The following is a 23,495-nucleotide window of genomic DNA, read 5'->3' on the forward strand; positions in this document are numbered from 1 at the left end:
TTCTTCATTCCACTGGGACAGAACGTACTGCGCTCACATTTGGAGAAACCCACAAAAACTCTTTCATTTCTCTGCCTGATCAGGAGTGTGTGGGTGCTTAAGAGCCAGCTGCGTTGCCACGGCAACATTAAAAAAAAAAAAATAATAAATTGGATGTAAAGTCTGGGGATGAGTTTTAGCACCCCCTGTTGGTCTGGCATGCTCGCACAGGTGGTTAAGGGTGGTTAAGTTGCTGTGAGGATTTGATTGCATTCAGCAGTTCAGCAGTAATGCCGTTACTGATGTCAGGATGTTGGACGATCAACAGCCCACCTCACTGCAAACGTTCCACTGCTCCACAGCTCAAAGCTGAGGGGCTTTATCCCCCTCTAGCCCACGCCTGACATTAGGCATGCTGCCAACAGGTTCATGAGTCCTATTCTGTAGGCAACTCTTCTCTACAGGGAATAGACCCTTTGCTGCACTAACAGCCTCTACTCTTCTGCAAAGGCCTTACACTACAATTTGGAACATTGCTGCAAGGGGCTTTATACTCCTCTATCTACCGGATAACCTTGACCATGATGACTGAAAGCTGAACGCTTTCATATTTAAGGGGTGTCCAATAACATCTGGACATATAGGGTAGCTTTAGATGCACAGATCTTTTATAAGCCAATCGCTATCTCAAGCAGGCCCTAAAAACAAAACATCTCACTCTCAGTATATATGTTGCAAAAGCTGTACTTGCTTTAGGCACTGCAGAATCTAAATGAACCCACAGTTAGTAACCACAGAAGTACTGCACTGAATGTTTCAACACAGATATAATGAAGGTGGTTTCACTAGTAACATCGAACAGAATGAGTGGGCAGCTCTCCCGGACACAGATTAAGGGAGTTGGGGGGGGGGCAGAAATTTTTTTTTCAGTAATGAACAGTTTTCCTGTGGATGTGTGATAAAAGCTTGAAACGCATCTCATTTCCACCCCAACACACATTTAAATGAAACAGGCACAGTTTTCCAGACACAGAATGAGCCCAGCATTTATCAGACCATTTCATTTCAAACACACGTTGAGGAGGAAATGAATAATGGGTGGAAGACACTTTACGCAACACGCACTCGCACACTCAGTCTCTCACACACACACACACACACACATAACACATACATACAATGTGTCCAAATTCAGTCATTTTAAAAACACCAGAAACAATCTACCACGCGCTTCACTAATCCAGTTTATTCTTTTTTTCAGCAAAAAAAGGAGGAAAGAAAGGAAAAAAAGAAAACAAAAACCCCAAAGAAAGGCTACAGAATTACTCTCTTATCCATATTGTTTTTTTAAACCTTTTTAACAATGTTAACCTAAAAAGGGCAAAGAAATGCAGCTCTATGCTAACGTGAGTTAATCAGAAACACAAAGAAGGTTAAATAAGGATTTCTTTTTAAGATACAGGATATTCACTTCGCTTCATCAGCTCTGTCCTCATCAACAACTCAACGGGAAAAAAAAAACAAAAACAAACGATGGGTAAATTTAGCGCTCTGCCTTGCACCCAACCAGGACTTCTCTCAAACCGCTTCTTGAAAAGAAACGAGAAAAGTGTAAGCATGTTGGAGAGAGGGAGAAAACATTGAGGGTGGCTTAGCGAGACTGTCTCAAGGGAGATCGTCCAGATACAGAGAAGGAGAAGAAGCGATGGGTTGAAATTGAAAGAAAGAAAAGCAGAGAGAGACAGATAGACAGACAGACAGACAGACAGAGAAACAGACAATCTCAAAGAATGCGGCTGCTGTTTTCTGGAGGCAGAGCGTCACCAAATTACGTCAGACGGGTCTTATGGAAGCTGTAGTTTGCGTCTCCGAGCCGTGTTACAGAGCGCGCAGAGTTTCATCTGGACCTCAACTACAATTCCCATTGAAACCCTTGGGCAACCCACCGACGCGCTGCGGCCCGATCCCAAATGAACCCAGTCCGATGGGTACCGTTTGATTTAGCTCACTGTCCTTGTTCTGCACGTGCACAGACCCAACAATATATTTATATATTTATATGTATACATATGGAAACATAAATGAAACAGCATGTTTGTGTGTGTAGTGAGGGTGTGTGTATGCCATGAGAGGAAAAAGAAAAAAACAATTTAAGAAAAAAGAAAAGAAAAAAATAACAAAAACAAGAGAGGCACCGATGCGTCTCCAAAAATGAGAGTAGCTTCCTGTATGCTTGGGCAGAGCCAGTGTGTGGGGAACTTCAAGTGGCTTTCTCCTGAGCCCGACCTGGGAACGGAAGGAGTCTCCCCAACTGAGCGCGTTTGTGTGAGTGTTTGTGAGCATGTGTGTGACAGATCCAGGTTTAAACTCCTTCTCCGTTTCAAAAGGTGACCGTCTTGGCTGTCTGTAGTATTGAAGGAGACCTGTGAAGTTGGATCTAGAAGGTAGCCCTCCCAGACGGTCTCAAATCGACTTGATGTGTTCCCCTGGGGTCGATCGGAGCGTCTCAGGAGGAGGGGAATCGGAGTAGTTGTCCAAAACCACAGACTTTCCTCAGGTGTAGAGGTTGGGGGAGAGGTCTAAGGTCGTGGCTGATCACCCCCCTTCCGTGGTACGTGACCTTGAGGCAGGACGTTTTGTGGTAGGAATGACCCCTGACCTACTGACCTACATTTGAGAAGGCTGCAACTGAGAGCAACACGAACAGAAACATGAGGCTGGCAAACGTAAGGTACACTAAGGGCTAGAAGCTGGAGTAGCTGGGAGGTCAGAGGTCAGAGACAGCATCATCAAGAGTGCCATAAAAGGGCCAGTGGAGGTTTCTTTTTCAGTTTTTTTTGTTTTTGTTTTCTTTTCTTTTTTCGTTCTTGTTTCGTTTTTTTTTTTGTTTTGTTTTTTTTTCGGGCAGGGAGAGGTTGTGTTCTAGGCAGGGACTTCCAACAAGGTCCGTAGGAATGGGCTTAAGACAGCTGTGAGGGGGTATCAGAGCCATAAGAATGTGTTTGTGACTATCTGTAGGTGTGTGCGCTTGTATTCATGTGTGTGGTTGTATGTGTGTGTGTGTGGGGGGGGGGGGCAGGTTTGAAACAGTGCTAGGTAAAAAGGGGGGGGGGTGTATACAGTTCAGGATTGACTCAGCAGTGCTCTGAGGGAAGGAGCTGCATTGAGGGTCAAAGCACCACTGGCCTGAGGGCAGGAGGGAAAGTGGGACTGGGAGGGAGAGTTGTTATTGTGTATATCTCCTGTTCTCCTCTTCCACATTGCGTATATGTATGTGTGTATGTGTGCGTGCGTGCAAGTGTGTGTTCAGGAGCACTCCTCTCCGATGCGCTGGCAGGACCGCCCCACCTTGCGGTCCAGTTTGACCATCTTCAGCACGGCCTCCTCTCTCCCGCGGCCCAGGTGATCAAACAGACAGTCGTGCTGCTCCGGCAACCGGTGCAACATACAGAACACATATCCTGAAACAGACATACAGAGATACAGAAGAGATTCAATAACCTTTCCAAAAGTACTCGCAGAAATCAAAATTACAGTTTTCCACCCACCCCAGAAGGAAATGCAGAGTGGTCCCCACTTCCTGGCAGTTGCTAGGTTGTTGCTATGTGGATGATTTGGGTGAATCTGTTTTTGCCATGTGATTACCATAGTACACATGAAGGCTGCTAGGTAGTTCCTATGATGTTGCTAGGTGGTTGTTACGGTATCCCAGCTGACTGCTATGCTGTTGTGGTTGCTAAATTGTTGCTAGATGATTGCTATGAAGTTGCTTATTGATTGCTAGGGTGTTGGTAGGTGTTCTTACGGTATCCCAGGTGACTGCTATGACGTTGTGGTTGCTAAACAGGCGTTATGGTGTTGCTAGATGGTTGCTACATGATCATTTGGCCACATTTGTTTTTGCAATGTGATCACCATAGTATACATGAAGGCTGCTAGGTAGTTACTATGGTGTTGCTATGTGCATGCCGTGGTGTTGCTAAATGTTTGCTGTAAAGTTGCTTATCGATTGATAGGGTGATTGTAGACCAAATTTGCTCTAGCCATGTTAAATCGTTTGTGATGAGTAGTACCTATGACAATAAGGCATACATCTAGTGCATCTAGCTGTTAATAGATCGTAAGCTGTTGTGCAACATTTGTATCTAGGCATCTAAACTCTGTATATTTGGATTCTAGCCTATTTACAGCATCTAGGCTGTGAATAGCCTTGTATCTACAAAATGCCATCATTAGGCAGAAAATTGGAAGATTTCAATAACGTACAAAAGTGACAACCATGGCGATACAAGGTTTTTGCCTAACAGCGATGATGAATATATAACATATATGCTCACTAAATATACTACATTTAAACATGGAGGCGAGAGAACAGCTGTGGAATCTATTTTTTCCTCATATGCAGCATATGCCACACAGCTTCAACAAACTATACTGAAACAAGAATTCTGTGATTTATGTCTGCTATCAAATGAAGTAGCAGTTGCACGTTCTCAGGTTCTAGACTGCAAATGTCAGAAAGGAAACTCCAACGGTACACAAATTATACAGGTTTGCTTAAGACTTTTTTAATGTATGTTATTCACAGCGACAGTTATAGGCAGCTGGACAGCTCTGTATCTGTAAATAGTCAAGACATCTCTCTGCTGCACTGCTCATAGCACACAGAGGTATGGATGCACCTGGATAAAACTCTGGGCACCAAACCTTAGCATATCGACTGTCCATTCTAATTCAAACCCATCCCAAAGATACATCTGCGTCTGGTAACCCCCCCCCCGTGAAGCGCAGTGGTGTTTTCTTATTTTACCTTCAGTTACTTGTGAAACTAATTAAAAATGAGAGAAACGATTGTACTCACTCACTCAGGAAAGTGTGTACATGAAAATGTGTGTGGATAAAGGAAAATCTCATGGCACCATAGCGACACTGTGACTCCAGATGGTGAAAGCACGTGAAAATGGCTCCCTAATTGTGCGTAGCTGCCAGTGAATCCAGTACGGTAAGAACGTGTGCCTGAGTATCGCTATGCCAAGAGGTGCTATGAGACGAGTGAGAGTGAGAGCTCAGAGAGACTTGTTACACAGACTGGCTCGTTAAAGAATTTAATGCATTCATTAATAGGCATGGTGTTCTTAACGAGAGTGAGTGATGATTAAAAGCTCAGCATGCCTCAATTAAAGCATCACAATTAAAAGCTGCTCAGCGCTACAGCTGGAGCCGCTCCAGAACACACACACACACACACACACACACACGCGCGCTTACATTCTTATGAAGATAGAAGAGGCATTACGAAGATAAAACAGGCAGTTGAAGAGGGCCGACTAACAATAGGAGTCATTTAATAGAAATAGCACGGGGAGATTATCTTCGCTCAGGCCTGAACTGATAAAGGATCAGTCTAAGTGTATTAGCAGAGCGGCAGGATCCGGTATTAAATCGATGACTGCCACTGCCAGGTAACAATAGGAACCCTGTTAAATGGGTGGGATGATTTGGGCTTGTAATTTAACAAGATAATACCATCATCTACTGAAACATGATGGTGAATGTGCAATTTTGTTTAACTGCACCAATTATTTTATTATTACCCGTTGCTACAACCTGGAATCTCAAAACAGCAAAATACAGAAGTGTGGACCACGTTTCGAACGCTACCATTTGCAATTCTGGTAGATGCTAAATTTCACTGCCTTAAGCAACGAAAATGAAGCTGAATCTATCTAAAAAGTACACTTCACAGTCCATTAAAATGGTTAAATGGGATCCAAGCTACCCCGTTTTCAACAACCAACACATTCACACAACATTATACAATATATGCTCCCATTCTAGCTGCAAGTTTTTAGGTAGCCCCCTTTATATTTAATTTATTTGTAGAAACGGAGAAGATTTTCGTATATATTTGTTTCAGGGGGAGGGAAAAATAAAAGGAGCATATGGGCCCATTAAATCTGGCACTACTAACTGGCTGGTGCATTTTTGTCAGTCGTATCTGGAGAACTGTCTGAGTACCATGATTTTATATGTTTGCCCTTTCCCGCACACATGCTGCGAGCGAGATTAGGAGAACACACACTGTAAAGGACACTGACCACAGCGGCAGGATCCCAGCTCCTGTTGTACGAGCTCAAGTTTGGTTTGGCAGCGATGGCAGCGCCGGCGGTTCTTTTGCTTGGACCCTCGGGGAGACTCTTCAGAGGGCTCTCCAACTCGCACCCGCTTCTCTGGGGATGCCTCGCTCTCCGAACCTGAGACCGGTGAACACAAGTTAATTTGTGTGACGACTCCATTACAAATTGTTAGGGAACAATAACAGTGTGCAATTTTTACACATTTCCATGCACTGGAATCTAAAGTCCGTTAACACAATGAATGACAAAACGTGCAGTCTGACCGAATGTGAAATTTCCTTATTAACATGGATTACAGGCATTGGTTACATTTCATCGGGAGAACATTTAGACAATATACAGAGTCAGGGTGGATTCACAGGACTTTTATACAATTGTATTTATTATATTACAAGTTGCCTATATGAACCACCAGAGCATTTCTGTGGACACATTGCCAAGGACACATCAGCAAGCACATAAATGAGAAGGCAGAGTTCTGGTGCAACTGTTAACTAGGCTAACTACATGGCAAATATATTTCTCGGAGAAATCAATATGTTGGCACATTGTCCTCGTTAGCATTCACCATAGCTGTAGACGTCAGCTTAAAGTGTAGCCGTGGTTTTATGTTTATGGGTACTCGAATATCAAAACCATTTTGAACACACCCTAACATTGCCCAACATTTTAGTACTTATATTCTAGAGAGGACACTTATCCGACTGCTTTATTATATCACACTACTCACTTGACTAGTAAGCTATGGCTGTTCGCTCTGCCCTATTTCCAATTATAATAAATTAACTGAAATCACACTATGCTGTCTGCAACTACCTAATCATAGAAGCCTGCAATTACTGGAGAGCTGCAATTAACATCTGAACTTATATTGAACTTTGAATATCACCAGAAACAAGAGTAGCCACAAGCTGACAGTGATTCCTACCAAGCAAATAACTGCCAAGTAGCTGTTTTTGACCACAGCAGAGAAGCACCCAGACGTACCTGTATCACAGGGTCGTTTTGTGGGAGTGGATAGCGTGCCGCGGGCTGTGTCTGTACTCGAGGCCTCTGAAGGTGCAATTACGCAAGAGACAAAGAAAGACAGAAACACAGGGAAAAAATGTTAAACAATGATTAGCGGACTGAAATACCTACAAAACTAATAACCTCCTCTGAATGTGCCCTAAGGTGGATGCATGCAGCATCCTTGGTTGGTGACAAAGTGTACCACGGTAGACAGAGACGCACACAATCAGCAGAAATTTCCAGAACCTTTTGCGAAGGAAGAAGTTAAACATAAGTGGCGAGTAAAAAGAGAGAGACCTGCGTTTAAGTGACAAATAACGAGAGGGTGTTTAGTGAACAATGGAGGGCGCTGTCTCCTCCGAATAGACTGAAATTCTTAACTCTGGGGACTCTTTGCTGGCCATTTGTGCTATTCAAACTGACTGATGGGTGGTACTAGCAGAAAAATTAGGTTCTATTCTAGATGAATGTTACACCTCTCATTTGCTTTTAACTTGTATTCTGTATGCATGCTCTGCGGTTTTGTGTTTTTAATGTTCTAACACACTTGAGTAAGCTGGAAAATGATGATAATTAGTTAATGACATGATTCAGGAAACAGGAAAATGCAATGAAGACTACAAGACTGGGGCTATTAAAATGAATATTTCTTCCTCTAGTTTCATCATGAAATTGACATACTAAAGTCATAAACTGCCAGATTCACATTATGTCAAAAAGTCAAAATGTGACGGGGTTTCTCAATTTCTTTAAGTTGGGGGTAAAAAATGAATCTGATCAGCTAAAATAGGTTTGGTGCACAAAGCTTGTTTCCTTAGTTTTGCATTAGAGTTAAAAAACAAATGCAGCTAGCAATTAAGTTTAGGCCTATGACACACAGAGTAACTCTCGGGCAACAGCCGGTTTGAGGTCGTAGTGGACCATCACTGGCCGACTGCTGAGCGCAGTTTCAGTTGGTTATTTCGTCAGTGTTATTTCAGCCATCCAACATCGAACCGGCATCAGCGTTTTGCCGAAACACAGTACAGCAAGCATTAATGGCACTCTTAAGAGGGCACACACACAAAACACAGCATCAGTTCTTAACGCCAGTGCAAGTAGAGAAAAAAAAAAGAAAAAAAAAAAAAAATCACTACCAGTACTATCGTTAAAAGAACAGCAGATAAACATGAACCTATTGGCACCATGCCTACTGCCAGGTGTGGGCTAAATGCGTATAAAGCCCCCAGCATTGAGCTGTGGAGAATTGCTACTGTGTTCTCTGGAATGATGGCGATCCATCCAATACTTTGTATGTTTTTGCTAACATTTGTAGGTTTCCATTGTGTTTGCAACAGGAGATATAAGGTGACCGAAAGCTCACAGAAGTTCATCATCAATAGGCGTCAGTTGTCAAGAGTTTGTCCCCATGATCTTGGTGTCTGGGTCTAGCATTGTCCTTGATTAGCATTGTATTGTAAAGGTAGGTCCAAATTATCACACGCTGCTTCTAGTTGTTTATGCGGTTCCTGACACACACTGGAGAATAATCGTCCCTCCCAGAAGCACATATTCACCTTCCTGTGCGGAGAGGGGCGTGGCATCTGTCGAAGGCCCCTCAGAGCCGACTGGCGTGGAGGACAGGGTTTGGCTACTGCTGCTTGTCTCATTACAGAAGACTGCTGATTGGCTATTGCTGGAGCTGGGGGTAGGCTCTGAGGCGCAGTCCTCATCAGGTTGCTTCTTCTGGATGTCTGACATAGAGAAGATAAAGTGAGGGTGGGTGGAGACAAGGCTCCAAAGGGGGTGAAATGAAGTGAGACATGCAGAGGAGCTGTGAAGAAAGCTGAGAGAAGTGAAGAGGGAACTAGTTTTATCCTCTCTCTCTCTCTCTCACTCAAACACACACACAGACACATACACACACAAGGAAAAGACACTCAAAAGCCACTTTTTCATTCTTGGGGACAACGATGGTTGAGCACTGGCATACGTCCTTCTCCCTCACACAAACACAGACAGATGTTAAATGGTTTAAAAATGATGCTGAGAGTTCTGATCTCCACAAAGGGAGCACGCAATTCTTAAAAACTGCTATCCAAATACTCTGGAACCAAATATGCTGCACTCCATTGAATTAAATAAGACTGACTACACTCTTTGTAATAAAACGTGAACATTTTTGCACCACTTTTAAGGCACTGACGATTTCCATGATTCACTCATAAAAGCTTATTGTGTACCATAATATCAAAATGTATCACTATACAATAAAATATTGTTTCATTCCACCATAAATGGAGCTGCTGTATCAGATGCAGCAGCTCCATTTTGGTGCTAGCACATTGCTAAAGGTTTAATTGAATTAAAATAAGAAAATTCACACTCAATTTTCATTGGTTATTGGCGGGACTTGTTCAGATCGAGTCGCTGACCAGTATACACTTATAGTCAGGTAAAAATAAATAAAAAAAAATAAATAAATAAATAAAACATGCAGGCTCAGAGTGGTCGAGTGGACTAAAGCGCAGCCAGTACGAGCCGTGAATCGCCGCCTCGAATCCAGAGACATGCAGTTTGCCATCAACTGCGAGTTACTCCTACCATGATATTGGTCAGAACAGGCATCTTTGAGGTGTTGTATACAACGAGTGCGCTGGCTACATCAGCAGCAGTTCAAAAAAGAGGCAGTAGCTGGCTTCACATGTGGTGCCAGAGCCTTCATCCACCCAATTCACATGAATGGCGACTGGGTTAGTGGCCTTCCAAATTGGGTAGGGAAAGTTAGATATGCTCAGACTGGTCCGAAACATGATCAGGAGACCAAAAATAGTCTGTGCCTCTCACGCACTGATCAATTTTCTCACTGATCAAATCTGCAGACTAGAGCCAACCAGCACAGCCAGACTGACAATTGGGGCTAAAATCAGGGTAAAAATCGCAGAGTGTAATCCTGGCTTTAGCCTGCTGAGCCACTCGGAGCTCAACTGAATCTGAGAAAATGGAGCGATTCAAACTGTTCTGTGTGTCACATGGTCTGCAGAAAGGCTTACTGTCCCCTGTTGTTAAAGTGAATAAAGTCAGAAAGTCAGTTAAGGTGTTTCTCATTAGTTTGTTGTGTAGCCAAGCTAGTATCAGTTTTTAGACCTGCCTGCTGTGAATGGCTCTCAGACGTTGTCACCTTGTTTGCATGTCTGTAGAGCTGCCTTAGTGCTGTTAAATGTGAGGTATCGCAGCGCTGTGTGTGATCTGCGGCACATCAGTGAACATTGTGGTGTTTAGAGCCAGACTCTCTCACACGTATGCCCCCATACTGACCCCTGCCTGCCTGAGCTGCTACTGCTCCAGAGAAGCACTCGGGAGTAATACAGCTTTTAGATGCTACTCCAAACAAAACAATGTGTATGTTTAAATGCTAAATGCCATATAATTATATGAATGGAGGTTGTATGTTCGTTATTATATCATTTGACATCATGTTGTCCCAGTTAATCTTCAAATAAAGTACACTTGAAATCCCTATAAGGCACTGCATGGTGTGTTATGGCTGCGGTAAATCCGTATTTATAGTCTGGCTATTTTACTCAACTACTATTATAATCAGTAGTGACAGTCTCCCACTCACAGACTAACACACACACACACACATGCAGATATATACAAAGAGATTCTTACCTGCAAAACATTTGGAGCAGAGGTTCATGGTTTTGCTTGACCTGGGGAAAGAATAACACACAACAAACAGAGTCACACATGTGAGCAGTGCAGCAAAGCAGCTAATCAGATCTGATTGGATTGGCTTGGCTTGAAGAGAAAAGGTCCATTAATGGGCATTGGGATAGAGCCCTAGTCTGCTCTTCATCACAGCTCTGACTGAGGCCCAGCACACAGTGTTGTGTTTGTATCAGCTGGAAAGTGTGCTTCATGACTTCATGTCTTCATCACTGCAACTAGCACCACTGTCGTGAGGGTCCGCTCCACAGATCTCACGTTTCACGCATGGACTTCTGCAAGTCCTCTCACTCTCTCCCCCTGTCTCCATATCAACACAACTTTAGTCACTCCAAGGGGAAGACAGATAAATGGGGGGAAACAACAACAATCGGTCCTCATCACAATCAACAGTAATCATAATCACCACCCAATCAAGAAGACGGATGGCGGCACAGAGAGAGACGAGGATTTTTTAGGTAAAAATAATGCACATCAAGAAGGTGGAGGGGGAGCACCAGAAAAACGTACCCAAGCAATTACACTCTCTTAAGGATGCAGTTGGTCAATACCCTCAGAAAAGTGTACTGTTTAATAACCATCATATTGGCAAACCTAAGCTCAGGGCATCAACTGCGAAAGTCAGACCCTGTTTAGTTGCGATTTCTTAAACATGAGGAGCCAAGTAAAATAAGGATTATGAGCTACATGTGAAAAACACCAGGCTTAAAAGTTCATCAGTATAGGAAACCTGGTAACGTGAGTGGGGAAGAGGCTAAAGACAGACTAGTGGTGATCAATATGATGATATTTACCATTTGTTTTTAAATATATTTAAACTTTATTTTTGTGAAATAAGGGAGTGCATCATGGAATTAGTCAGTTCTTGAAGAACACTGACCAAATGCACATGTTGGTACAGAGTAATTGGAGTAATTAGTGCCATTTAATCAGACTGAATGTAAATGTAAACCACTGCACTCAGTATGGGAGAGTATTTAAACATCAGCAATTAAGAATTCGACACTACTGAAGCATTTTGTCTGCATGTCAAAATATTGCGATCGCGAGTGTATCATAAAACCGCTTTTAAATATCAGAATATAATATTTTTACCATCTCGCTCAGCCCTATGTGGAACAGCAACAAGTTACCTGCACAAACGTAACACACTGGCCTACTATGAGTTATTTGTATAAATTGTCAGGTGTGAAGCTTCAGTACTGAGGACCCAGACGACTATAAAAGGCGAGATGGATGATGGAATGTATCGTTAGATCAACTGAGACATAACATGCCCATGTTTAGATTTAGTAATCAATAAAAGTTGTCTACAAAAAGAGGGGAAATATCACCACCGCAACAGCTAGCTTAAAAAAGGTAAGGTATTCCCAACAGTGCATAAAGACAAACTAAAAATCCAGACACTTCAACCAGTGCTAAAATAAACACTAGCATGACAGACAGTTGAGGAGTGAGCAGTAAACATGTTTTGGGGTGTGTGTGTGTGTGTGTGTGTGTGTGTGTGTGTGTTTCGCACTCCCTCACTTCCAGTTCTCCCTATTTTTCTTTCACACATCACTCCAAGCCAATCAAGGTCTCAGGGGGCACACACAGGCAGGAACAGGATTAATTTGACATCTCCTGTTAAATGTCAGCCGCAATTAAGGCTTATGAAGGAAGGCGAGAGCCCCAATCAAGACTCTGCCATGCACACCTAACTTCACCTTCGGGTGTGTGTGTGTGTGTGGGGGGGATCGAAGAGGAGTTTGGAGGTAAGCTCTAAGGACTGAGTCTTTAAGACTTGTACAAGTTTTAAACAACTCTTTAGCAGAGCCAAATGATGGGGCACTAAAAGAGCACAAACACTGAAAAAAAGAAATCCTCACAGTTGCTGAGGTGATGAGGGAACTCCCACAGGACAATTTAAATTGCTGAACTGCCAGCGCTTCAGTGCAATTATGAAAACGGTATGGATGAAACTTAGAAACTTGGAAATAAGCCACTTATTAGCCAGTGGTTCTCAATTCTGGTCCTGGAGCAGCACTGCTCTGAACATTTGATAGCTTTTTCTGTTCTAAACACCTGATTTAACTAATGAACAAATGGACAAGGCCTTCCTGAACTGCAAAGAAAACGCAGTATATATGCAGGGCAATAGGGCTGTAGTACCCACTGATGCCCCAAATCAAGTATTTTTCAAGTATGGCTGAGTATACCAATCTTATCTTTGGGTTTCTATTGATACCACAGTCATACAATTCAGGTAAGATGTGCTGCTGATTAATGCTATAGTAGAATCACTTAGTTTCTTTAACTGGACATTCTGGACCGATTTATATTTTGGACTGATTTTGTGGCAACGTTTGTGGCATGTGGTTCTCCCGCTCATAGGAAGTGCATTAGGTGGCGTAGGCAAAAAAATGACAAAACTAGACAATGTCTGGAGGAAAAATGGGATCAAATGCAGTCACAGAGCCTCATTCTATGTTATTTATGAAGTTCTACTGTTAAGCACACTATAAACTGTTCTTTTATCTTCTGGGAAAGCTCCTCACCGCTGCAGGCCGGAAATAATGACCATTAATGGCTCTACAGGATGCCAAAGGGTGCTCAGCTTGAACAGTAAACACCAACGATGTGGAAAATGGAAATGGATCAAATTCAGGTATAGGTAGGTGATTTGCTATCTGTAAAAATACAGCCTGGATCACACAACCCTACCATTGATATAAATGAGCAACATAATACCTTCTTCTACGTGTTCCGAAATTCAGATGCGTCACCACTTGAGACCGAGCTGTTTACGTCATAGCCCTTAAACTATGGGAATCTGTACCACATCCTCTTTAATGCTGTTTCATAATTATTTTTCTTCAAAACTCAGCTCGAATTCTTCCTCTTTTCTCAATACTTGAGATTCTCCTCCGCACTCCAGTTGATCCCGTCTTTTTCTTAACCTGGATTATTTTTCCTTTATGTGCCGCATCTAACAATAAGCGTAACACAAGATTGAATGCTAAAACAACGTAAAGACAGCGGATCAGACTAATCTGAGGACTGCGGAGACGCCTTGAAGACTGTAAAATTTACTGTACTGCTTGGCACACATCCAAGGAATATATGCTGACAAACAAACAAACAAACAAACAAACAAGAACAGAACAGACAGGAAGGCAGACAGACGGGCTTGCTGTTGGTACACTGCTTAGGTTAGCTTCAGCTAGGTAGAGAGCTTTTTTTTAGTATCTTTTCTGACTGAACATTTTGTTCGACTGTGAGGGTTAAACACAATATTATACAAGCATTACCCAATTTCACACACAAAAAAGAGAAATACAGTGTAATATATTGACCATTTAATGATTACTGTTGAAATATTATGTGCCCACAAATCTAAAGTTTGACCTAATTAAATACACATTTCTAATAAAAAATTAATTAAATAAAAAAAACACAAGGGGGAAAAAAAACTAATTCCAATCCTAACATCCGTGTGCCTTAGATTCATTAGACCAGGCTACGTTTTTCATTTTTACCTGCCCAGTTTTGGTGACCCTGTGCCCTTGCACTCTACAGCAGTCTTGTTTTCTCTACCAAAGTGTGGATTCGAGCCTGTTGAGTCATTGTGATGGTTTTGCAATAAACAGCATCTACAAGAGTCAGTTATAGTGATTAACAGCACCAGAAGAAACCAATTAAAACAGTCGGTTCCATGTTACAGCTATCCCTCCCGTTTTCTTTAGTGATTCCATGACTTCAGTTTTGGTCTTGTTGTGGAGATCTCGTTGTCGGCAAAATACCTCCAAGGCGGGGCGCTGCTGTATCTCGCTCCACGGTGCACAATATAGCACAAAACGCCCTAATTCTTAATGACCGAACAAGAAATAAAAATAAAAATCACTGGCAATAAAAGTTGCAAAAAGTTTATAATTCGCTGAGCTCTTTCTGACTATTCTCCTTTGGCCTCTCATCATGAAGGCATTTCCACAGAACTACTGCTGTTTTTTCTTTATTGCACCATTCTGAGTTAACTCTAAAAATTGTTGAGCTGAAAAACCTAGGAGATCAGCAAATTCAGAAATACTGAAACCAGCCCGTCTGGCACCAACAACCATGCCATGCTCAAACTCAATTAGCATTCTGATAGTTGATGTAAACATTACCTGAACCTGCGGGCCTCTATCTGCATTATTTAATGCAATGCAATGCTGCCACACAATTGGCAGTTTAAATAACTGTACGATTGAGTGGGTGCGAGATGCCTAATAAAGTGCTACTAGTAACAGGAATAAGCAAGACTTCTCTCCAGCCTCTTCAGTTAGTTTAGCTGACAATATGAAGGTAAACTCAAAAATAACTGCTCGCTGAGGACAGTCTTTCTGAATTTCATTTCCACATTGATAAGCTTCAGTTCACAGCTTTCCCAGGAGCTCTAATCCAGTTTACTGCCACTGAACAAGGGCAAGTTCAGAAGCATTATGCTTAAATTATATTCTCTCTCTCTGCTTTTGGGGAAAGCAGTCTGAGCCAATATGCACTTTATATCTCAATCACTTTAAAGAGAGATCCTACCAGGAAAGTCCCTTCATACAATCACTTTACCAAGTCACTTCTTATCATATCCATTTCACAGTTGCTATATATAAACACCTATTACACAGTAATTCAGGTTTAGTAGGTCTGTTAGAGCAGGAAAATCACCAAACTGTGCCCACTGCCCTAAAAGCTCAAAGCTTTTTTTTGTATACGATGTCAAAGAAAAAAATAAAAGTGCAATGCAGGTATTTTATATGACTATGCACGCCTCCTAAAGAAAAACACAGCAAAGGCTCAATGAATGTTTTAATAAAACATTTAGGATAATTATCAACTATGTTCTCCCAATATTATTAATGTAGTTATATCCACACACCACACCAAAAATCAAGCAGCTTAAGACGGTAACAGATTGTTTACAATCATGACTAGTGCCGTCTGTACTGGCTAAATCTTATTTCACATATATGACAAATTGCTTGCTAAGCTGCAGGTATTGCTAGTGTCTTTAAAATAAACAGAAGGACTGAAACTGGCCCTTTGTTGGACAACTTAAGGGGATCAATATAAAAGTTTCTTATCTAACAGGGTCATAACCACCAATTTTCAAACAGGCATATGAAAGGCTTAAAAAGGAAGGTAGGTTGGTATAAGACTGGCATTTATCAGTTTTATCAAGAGCTAATAATGAAAGCAAAGATTATTGTAATTAAGCCAAATTTACATCACTAATAATATCATTATTAAAAAATGAAATAGAGAAGAAGAAAAGTCTAGTTTGGGCTCAAATGTACCCAAGAGATAACTCCCCAGCCTGAATGCATTTTAAAAAGGGCAAAAGTCTCTCTTGACACAATTGCAAAACTGTGTTTTTGCATTTGTAATAACGTAATGTAATAACTTTTAAACACAAATATCTGGTGAATTGTTCACATCTGTGGTATGGCTCTATAGAACACAGTAAACCTCATTTTTTATTATTTTTAATAACTGACAATGTTATAAACAACTCTTCTTTAAGAACAACATTAATTATTTTTCTATACTTCCTACCAGAATTTAGTCTTAACATTTTAGCCAACTAAAAATCTGTCAGTCTGCTATGTATCATTTAATTGTTTTTTTTAACTTGAATTCCTGAATTGACTTTTAAACCACACACCACAACAAAACTCTGAAATGGCTTAAAGGATAGGCAAGCTTCTTCAGAGAGGTCAGGGCTCTAGTAGCTGTCCAGTTACAAGTTAATTTTACACTGTGTCAAATAACATTGATTTACAGTTCATTTTCTTACATTCAAAGTTTTTTAAATGTTAAATGTAAAAACATTGATTTGAAAGTTGAATGTGATCAAAAATAATCACTTGACCTGTTGGAGTTTATAGTCAAGGGTACAGTCACAGAAACCCCATACACATGGCACTGTTTACCTTTCCTCAGGTGTGCATCTTTTTTTATTTTGCTAGCTTATCAGACAAGTTTATTTACCGAAAAAGGGCAAAGATAAACGGCAGTATGGCTGGCTAATGGAAGAGCTTTAACAGCAGGTAAACTAGCAAAATGTTATTCATATAATGAAACAACACAACCTTTTTTTAGAAACTGAATAAAACGGAAAAAAAAGTAATAATAATTACAAGCTTAAACATGCCCCTATTTGAATCACCCAACTACGTTATCTGTCAAAACTATCTGTCAGAGGTCAATATTTAAACTAGGATATGTCTGAAATAGCACAGGCACTTGCAAAGTACATTTGACACCTAGATAGGAGAAGCCTGCTGCAGTGCTTCTTTATTTTTCCATGCTTAATCTGATTATTTTTGCCAAAATAGAACATAAAAGGAGCTTGATTTATGAGTTTTGTTAAATCAACAACATTTCACACTTTAACAGATCAAGGCTATTAGTAGATGTATTAGAAGCTCTCTTAGGCATCTTAAACAACAGCTTAACCAGCTAATGCTTAGTTGTTTTGATTATTTTATTGCTAGCAAGTTAACTTTAGCATGGAATGACAGCAGACGCAATCACTATCAATCTACAGAGTCTGAATAAGCTGTTTCTATTCCACTAAAATGTTGCAGACCTAAACAACTACCTAGCCAAACTGTTGCTGACAGTGAACGTAAACAAAAAAAGGACATGGGATTTTTAATAGCTACATAGCAAAACAGCGTTTATAGACTGTATAAATGGTTAGTAGCTATTGAGCGATAGTATTGGCCTCAATATTGCTAGTTATCCTAAATTTTAGGATTGGTCAGGGATGTCACACCTTATAGTTTCAGGCAAACATTTGGACACCTCTGTTCAAATGACATCCTGTTGATTTTCTCATTTTAAATATTAGTGAACAAATCCTCTACAGAAACTTTAAATACAGTATTTACAAATTTCCTATTTTGATTCTTATCTGAATTTAACATTTTAGAATAATAAAAAAAAAAAAAAAAAACATACAAATGTAGTACGCTAATACTTTGGCACACACCACATTCAATGTTTTTTTCTCTAAATATGCAGCAAATAAACAGTAATTTATCTTAAAGTGTGTAAAAGTGTCTCTGTAGAGAATGCAAAACTTCTTTTCACTCAGAAACCTTTGTGCAAGACAGTTTTGTTGATGATACCAATATGGATTTTAATAAAAACCCAAGGCTCAATAACGTGTGCAGGACGATGCTTTCAGGGCCGTTAGGTGAAGAGGGGATAGATTTCTGGAGAGGGCTGGGCGATACGGGAAAAATGTTATATCACAATGTTTTAAGACATTTATTTGTTGTGATATTCTGAGATGTAGAAAGACGCACCAGTAGAGGCAGATTTTAGAAACGGATATCCAAATACTGTTCCATACTTAATACAGCATATTTTGATGATACTGCACTATATTGGATCAAACAGGACTAATTACACTTTTAATGCAATGTGCAGTTGCTCAGTGTTCTTTAAGCAATATCCACAATTTGCTCTTGATAACAAAATGTATCAAAATATGATAAAACTGTAACATTGCCCACCCCTATTTTAGGACATAATGTAGGCGGATATATAATATTGCCATGTCAATTTTATGTCAGAATATGTATTTGTCTATACATACATACACAGACGCAGCTCTACACTTACAGTATATCCATCTTATCTTATTCAGACAGTTTGCTCACCCCTCCCTTTTTCTTCGGCCTAATGTGTGTCATATGTACTTATATGCATCTCTGTACAACCGTAACCCTGCAGTTTTCTTCTGAATTAATAAAATACTTTAACCCATCTTTAATATACAGCAAGCACAGCAATGTGCAATGTCTAATGTTGCAGTTTTGCAAGAAATGTTAAATACATTCACATTATGATAGCAGGGCGCCTGTTTTAAACAACCATAGCTAATGATGCAGCACTGTAGTTCTTGAGCTTGGTCCTGGAGAAGCACTAACACATCCAGTTCACCTCAGGAAGGCCTTGTTAATTAATTCAGTTGTTGGGGTTACTCAGTGGTTAGAGGCATGGGTTATTGATCACAGGGTTGTGGGTTCAATACCCAGGTCCGCTAAGTTGCTATTGTTGGGCCCTCAAGGTGTGTAGGCGTGTTGAGTGCAAAGGCAGTGGTACCGCCGAACCAGCTGTGAGAACCACTGACTCCTTAGATATACAAAAGACAAAAAAAAAAACAGTAAATGATAAAAGCAGTAACCAACTTTAGTCAATCATTAGAGATGTACGGGTAAGGTAATGTAAATATATGTCATATTTAAAATCATATTTAATGGGGACAGCAGTCTATGTAAAAATAAATAAATAAATAAATAACTCAATATTTATTTACGTTATTTCTATCGACTCATTCCTCAACCACCAGCCAGCTTCACAGCATTTCGAAACCCTTCTGAAAGTCTGAAAGTTTCGTGCCACCATCATGATTATTAATCATTAAGTTAAACATTCGATAAACTGGCATAGCAGGTCATGAGGCCACAGGGGGCTATCTGGTCAGCCAGCAAGCTTCAAACAAAGCCAACTGCTACACCAACAACAGTGTGAGTGCGATCCTTTAGGTGCAAACACTGACGAGCTGGCTAGTTAATTAGCAAACCCTCACCTTCTCACCTCGGCACCTTCCGTTTAACGACGGGGGTCAGTGTCAGGAAGCCAACCTGGCTGTATTTCTCTAAAACCCTGTAGGGGTTTGCCTCACCGGACAGAACTGACAGAACTCCACAAGACAAGCGGTCACCTGTATATACACAATGCTACTGCTGAACAACACCAAGCATACAAACTGAGCAGCCCACCATGTTCACCATGTTCTGCAACGTAAGAGGGATTTTCACCTTTTGTTAAACAATGTTATTCATCCATTGTCGTTCATCCATGATCTTTATATATAATCACATAACATGACATGACTACAGATATATATATATATATATATATATATATATATATATATATATAGATCATCAGAGGATAAACAAAAGCATATGTGATGAATAACAACTCAACAAAAGGCTAAATAAACACTAAGCAATTTGTTTTTCATGGTTGCAAGCTCAGTGGCTCAGTGGTTAGAGCGCCGGGATATCGATAACAGGGTTGTGGGTTCGATTCCCGGGCTCGGCAAGCTGCCACTGTTGGGCCCTTGAGCAAGGCCCTTTACCCTCTCTGCTACCCGGGCGCTGGAGTTGGCTGCCCACCGCTCTGGGTGTGTGTGTGTGTGTACTCACTGCCCCTAACACATGTGTGTGAGTGTGTGAGTGTGTGTTCACTACCAGATGGGGACACATTTCGCTGTAAAGGTACCTTTACCTTAACAATCAGCAAATAAACATGGATTCAAATATGGATTTTATGGCAACCAAAGCCACTGTTGTGTCTCTTTTTTCTCGTTGATCATGACACACACACACTCAGTCAAACGACCAAATACACAAATAGGTTCATGATGTGCCCCTGCCTAAATTTCACCCCAAAACAGCCCCTTCAAGTCTGTATATCAGGTGAAACAGGCAGCAAGCGACTCCCCACGAACCGTCTTGCTAGCTACCCTCCCCCATCCGTATCAGATGGTCTTCACAGCGTTGCGCAAAGGACCACCTGTGTAACTGACAGCTTCTTTGATCAATGATGGCCAGGGTGGGCAAATGAAGGGGGTAGACACTTGCCAGGGCTTTTTCCTTCAACTTTGGAGTCAAACCAGGGATTTCGCCGCTGCCGCTCTTACTGTACATCAGCTACTGCTCGACAAAGCCAGCTATCCCAGCTCGCCAGAACCTGTCAGCTTACGGGCTGATGTTCCCAGCAGAGCTGCTCGATTAAACCCAGTCCTCCCTGAAAACCACAACAACGTTCCCTGTTTTGAAAGCACAGCACTAAAGCTGGCATATTCGACGTTTAAAACACACCGAAATGGGTTAAAAAAGGACCCGGGGTGAGCTGAAAACAGCCAACCTTCCCCACCCCCATCCTGGCCTGCTCAAACAACAATGGGTGCAAATTGACAGTAGCTGGTTAGCTAATAGCTAGCTAGCCTCCGGCGCTAACGGCTAGCTATTAGCTAACCAGTTAGCTGGGGATTCTCGCAAGTTTCACCCAACTACGTTCGTTGTTCTGGGTTAAAATGAAGTCAACGTTTAGGAAAAGGCTTTGAGCCGAAATACAACTCGACTCACCCCCAAAATCCACAAGGGCAGCGCGGAGGTATAACGTTACTCGGTGGCTTGCTTCGTTCACTCCCAGTGTCCCCCATCGCTGTCTGGACGCGGCGGCCTGCCTGAAGAAAGACCGGGGATGAGCTAGCGGCCTTCTTGTTGTGGGGACAAATTCCTCAGCTCGACGCTTCCCAGGAAAGCTTTCGCAGCGTAATCCTCGATTCAGAAAAGGCAACATACAAAGCACACGTCGCCGGGAACGCGGGCTGCCGCTGTGATTTGGGTATTTAATGCGAATAAAAGTAGAGAAATTTAATAACCGCGTACAGTCCGACGGACCGCACCGGGAGTCGAGGCCGATCAGCTGGAGTGTGAGCGCTACCAAGCTATGAACGGGGGTTCAGGCCTATTGGACAAAGTTCGGTGGACCAATAAAACAGTCTAGTTTTACACGACTAATAAATGCACAGCCACAGAAAACGAGCGTTATAAGAGTGTATACACTTTATAATCGATATGAATCGCTTAGATCGACCTATAATCGCGACGCTGTTTGTGGACCCCCCCCCCCGGAATGAGTTGGAACAGCCCAGGCTGTATTCCTTGTTTGTAAAAGGGATTTGTGATTCAAAGGCTGTTTCAGAAAGGGACTGACCATGGCCCCTCATCTTGAAGAGCTACATTGGTGGTGTCAATTACATAAACAAGGATCAAAATGGTGGAAATTTACGTTTCACCCGTGTGTATTTGACTCAGAAAGGAGAACTGTGTTTGATAGGGGATTAGTCCATTAGATTTGGACAGGGGGGTAAACTTTCCTCTCCAGTGTGTCTGTGAAGGGTTTCACTCACCTCAGGGACAGACTGTCTCTGACTGGACATCCAGCCACTTACTGCTACCACAGCTGCCTTTCTGTTATGCAGTAGACACCCGTGTTGGAGTCGTGTTGGGTAGCAAGCATGCGATCATATTTGGGGATCAGATTGTATATTTATTACAGGATTGTTAAGACTGCTCACTGCTTCAGTTGCAGCGTCACATGACCGGGTCAGTGGAGTTACAAAACAGCCCCTAAAGTCATTTCCATAATGTAGATATGCATATACAATATGCATATAATTTAAAATAAAGCCAATAGGAACTCTATATCAGAGAGAAACAAAGTTTTCCCCTTATTCTGTATCTTTAGATTAGCTATAAATCAAATACTTGTTTACAATTTGTTTGTAATATATGTAAAACTTCTTCTCTGAATGAAATCAAATAAAAAAAATTCCAGGAAAAGAATCCAGGAAACGAGTCAGGTAAGCAAACCCAACAAAGGGTTATACTTGGGTAATGAAATAAAATGGCAAAATACTATAAGAATACATTTAAATATCAATTTGATTAATTTATAAATGCTCAATGCATCAATATTACACCTAAAACTACATTTCTAAAATGTATCCATCCTACTTGGTCTACTTGGAGGCAGGAATACCTCCTGGACAGGGTGCTAGTCTATTGAAGACTTGATCATTTTAGCACAAGCACAAAAAAACAACTTATTATACATTTAAAATCTATTAAATAATCATTTTGTTTAGTTTTTCAGGTTGCGTGCCTTTTGTGACCCAGTAACATTCATTAAAATGTTTCACTGAAGGGCTGCAAGATAATTCAGCACTGTCGTATCAGAGTAATACATCAGGAACACATGATGTTAGTTCAGATGGGCTGTAGTGTTAGTTTGCACATAGCAAAATTCATATTTTATCGTATTTTGAAGGATCCTGTGGGATTTACCAACCACAGGGTGTGATTAGCTGCAATTTCCCCTTGATTTCTATCCTACAAATATGGGTGTGATGATCACTACAAATTAAAACATGGGGTGAGTGGTCTATTTTCATTGCAGTCCAATTTAAAACTTTAAAACTAGCATTAAACTTTCATTTAAGGCTTGGACCGGCCATTTAGGTAACAAATGTTAGCCTCCTATTTATCCCAGGCCAAGGGAAAAAAAAAATGTAATCTTAAATTCAACACACGGAAAGCTTTGAGCTGAGATTAGAAAATGCTCTGCTTTTTTGACTTCTCCTGCTTTGTGGGCATCAAGTTGTTTCACTTTTAGAGTGAGAGGCAGCTGCTTAGAGAAGCCCATGGCTGTTGATTGTTGGGGCAAGGTTTGAGGAGTCAGGCTATTTTACAAAACGTAAAATGACGACTGTGAACGTAATGACGACTGTGAACAAGCCATAGGCTTAACAAGATTATGAAGGTCTCAGACCTTGGTAAAAGCTTTGCATGATGCCCCTCACCCCCCCCCCCCTCTATAATTGTACAAAATAACAGTACACTAATATTAACTTCATGTCTGTCAGAGACCAGTTCACTATTTACAGCAACAGAAATTTTAACCAGGGTTGGCCCAACTTTTGCACGCCACTGTACAAGTTTACTTTTCCAGATTTGTTCATTTGTTCATGTTACTCTTCTGTCATCA

At 41.2% G+C, this 23,495-nt stretch overlaps 1 protein-coding gene across 1 annotated transcript; it reads right to left on the reverse strand.

The window, feature by feature from the left end:
* Positions 1-1,210: 1,210 nt before the first annotated feature.
* On the reverse strand, positions 1,211-21,389 carry zfand3 (zinc finger, AN1-type domain 3). The gene is made up of 6 exons (XM_072677403.1): positions 21,029-21,389; positions 10,782-10,822; positions 8,684-8,860; positions 7,104-7,169; positions 6,078-6,233; positions 1,211-3,440 (listed from the first exon to the last, which is right to left on the reverse strand). The coding sequence occupies exons 1-6, from the start codon at positions 21,103-21,105 to the stop codon at positions 3,286-3,288; spliced, it is 672 nt and encodes a 223-aa protein (XP_072533504.1). The 5' UTR covers positions 21,106-21,389; the 3' UTR covers positions 1,211-3,285.
* Between the last annotated feature and the right edge of the window lie 2,106 nt (positions 21,390-23,495).

The sequence above is a fragment of the Salminus brasiliensis genome, chromosome 4, assembly GCF_030463535.1.
Source record: "Salminus brasiliensis chromosome 4, fSalBra1.hap2, whole genome shotgun sequence".
NCBI lineage: Eukaryota > Metazoa > Chordata > Actinopteri > Characiformes > Bryconidae > Salminus > Salminus brasiliensis.

Excerpts from the sequence above, each read along its gene's own strand:
- zfand3 (XM_072677403.1), bottom strand. The coding sequence starts at position 21,105 with ATGGGGGACACTGGGAGTGAACGAAGCAAGCCACCGAGTAACGTTATA. Across the intron at positions 7,170-8,683 it reads GCCCCTCTCCGCACAGGAAG|AGGCCTCGAGTACAGACACA; the intron begins GTGAATATGTGC and ends TTGCACCTTCAG. Across the intron at positions 6,234-7,103 it reads AAAACGACCCTGTGATACAG|GTTCGGAGAGCGAGGCATCC; the intron begins GTACGTCTGGGT and ends CACCGGTCTCAG.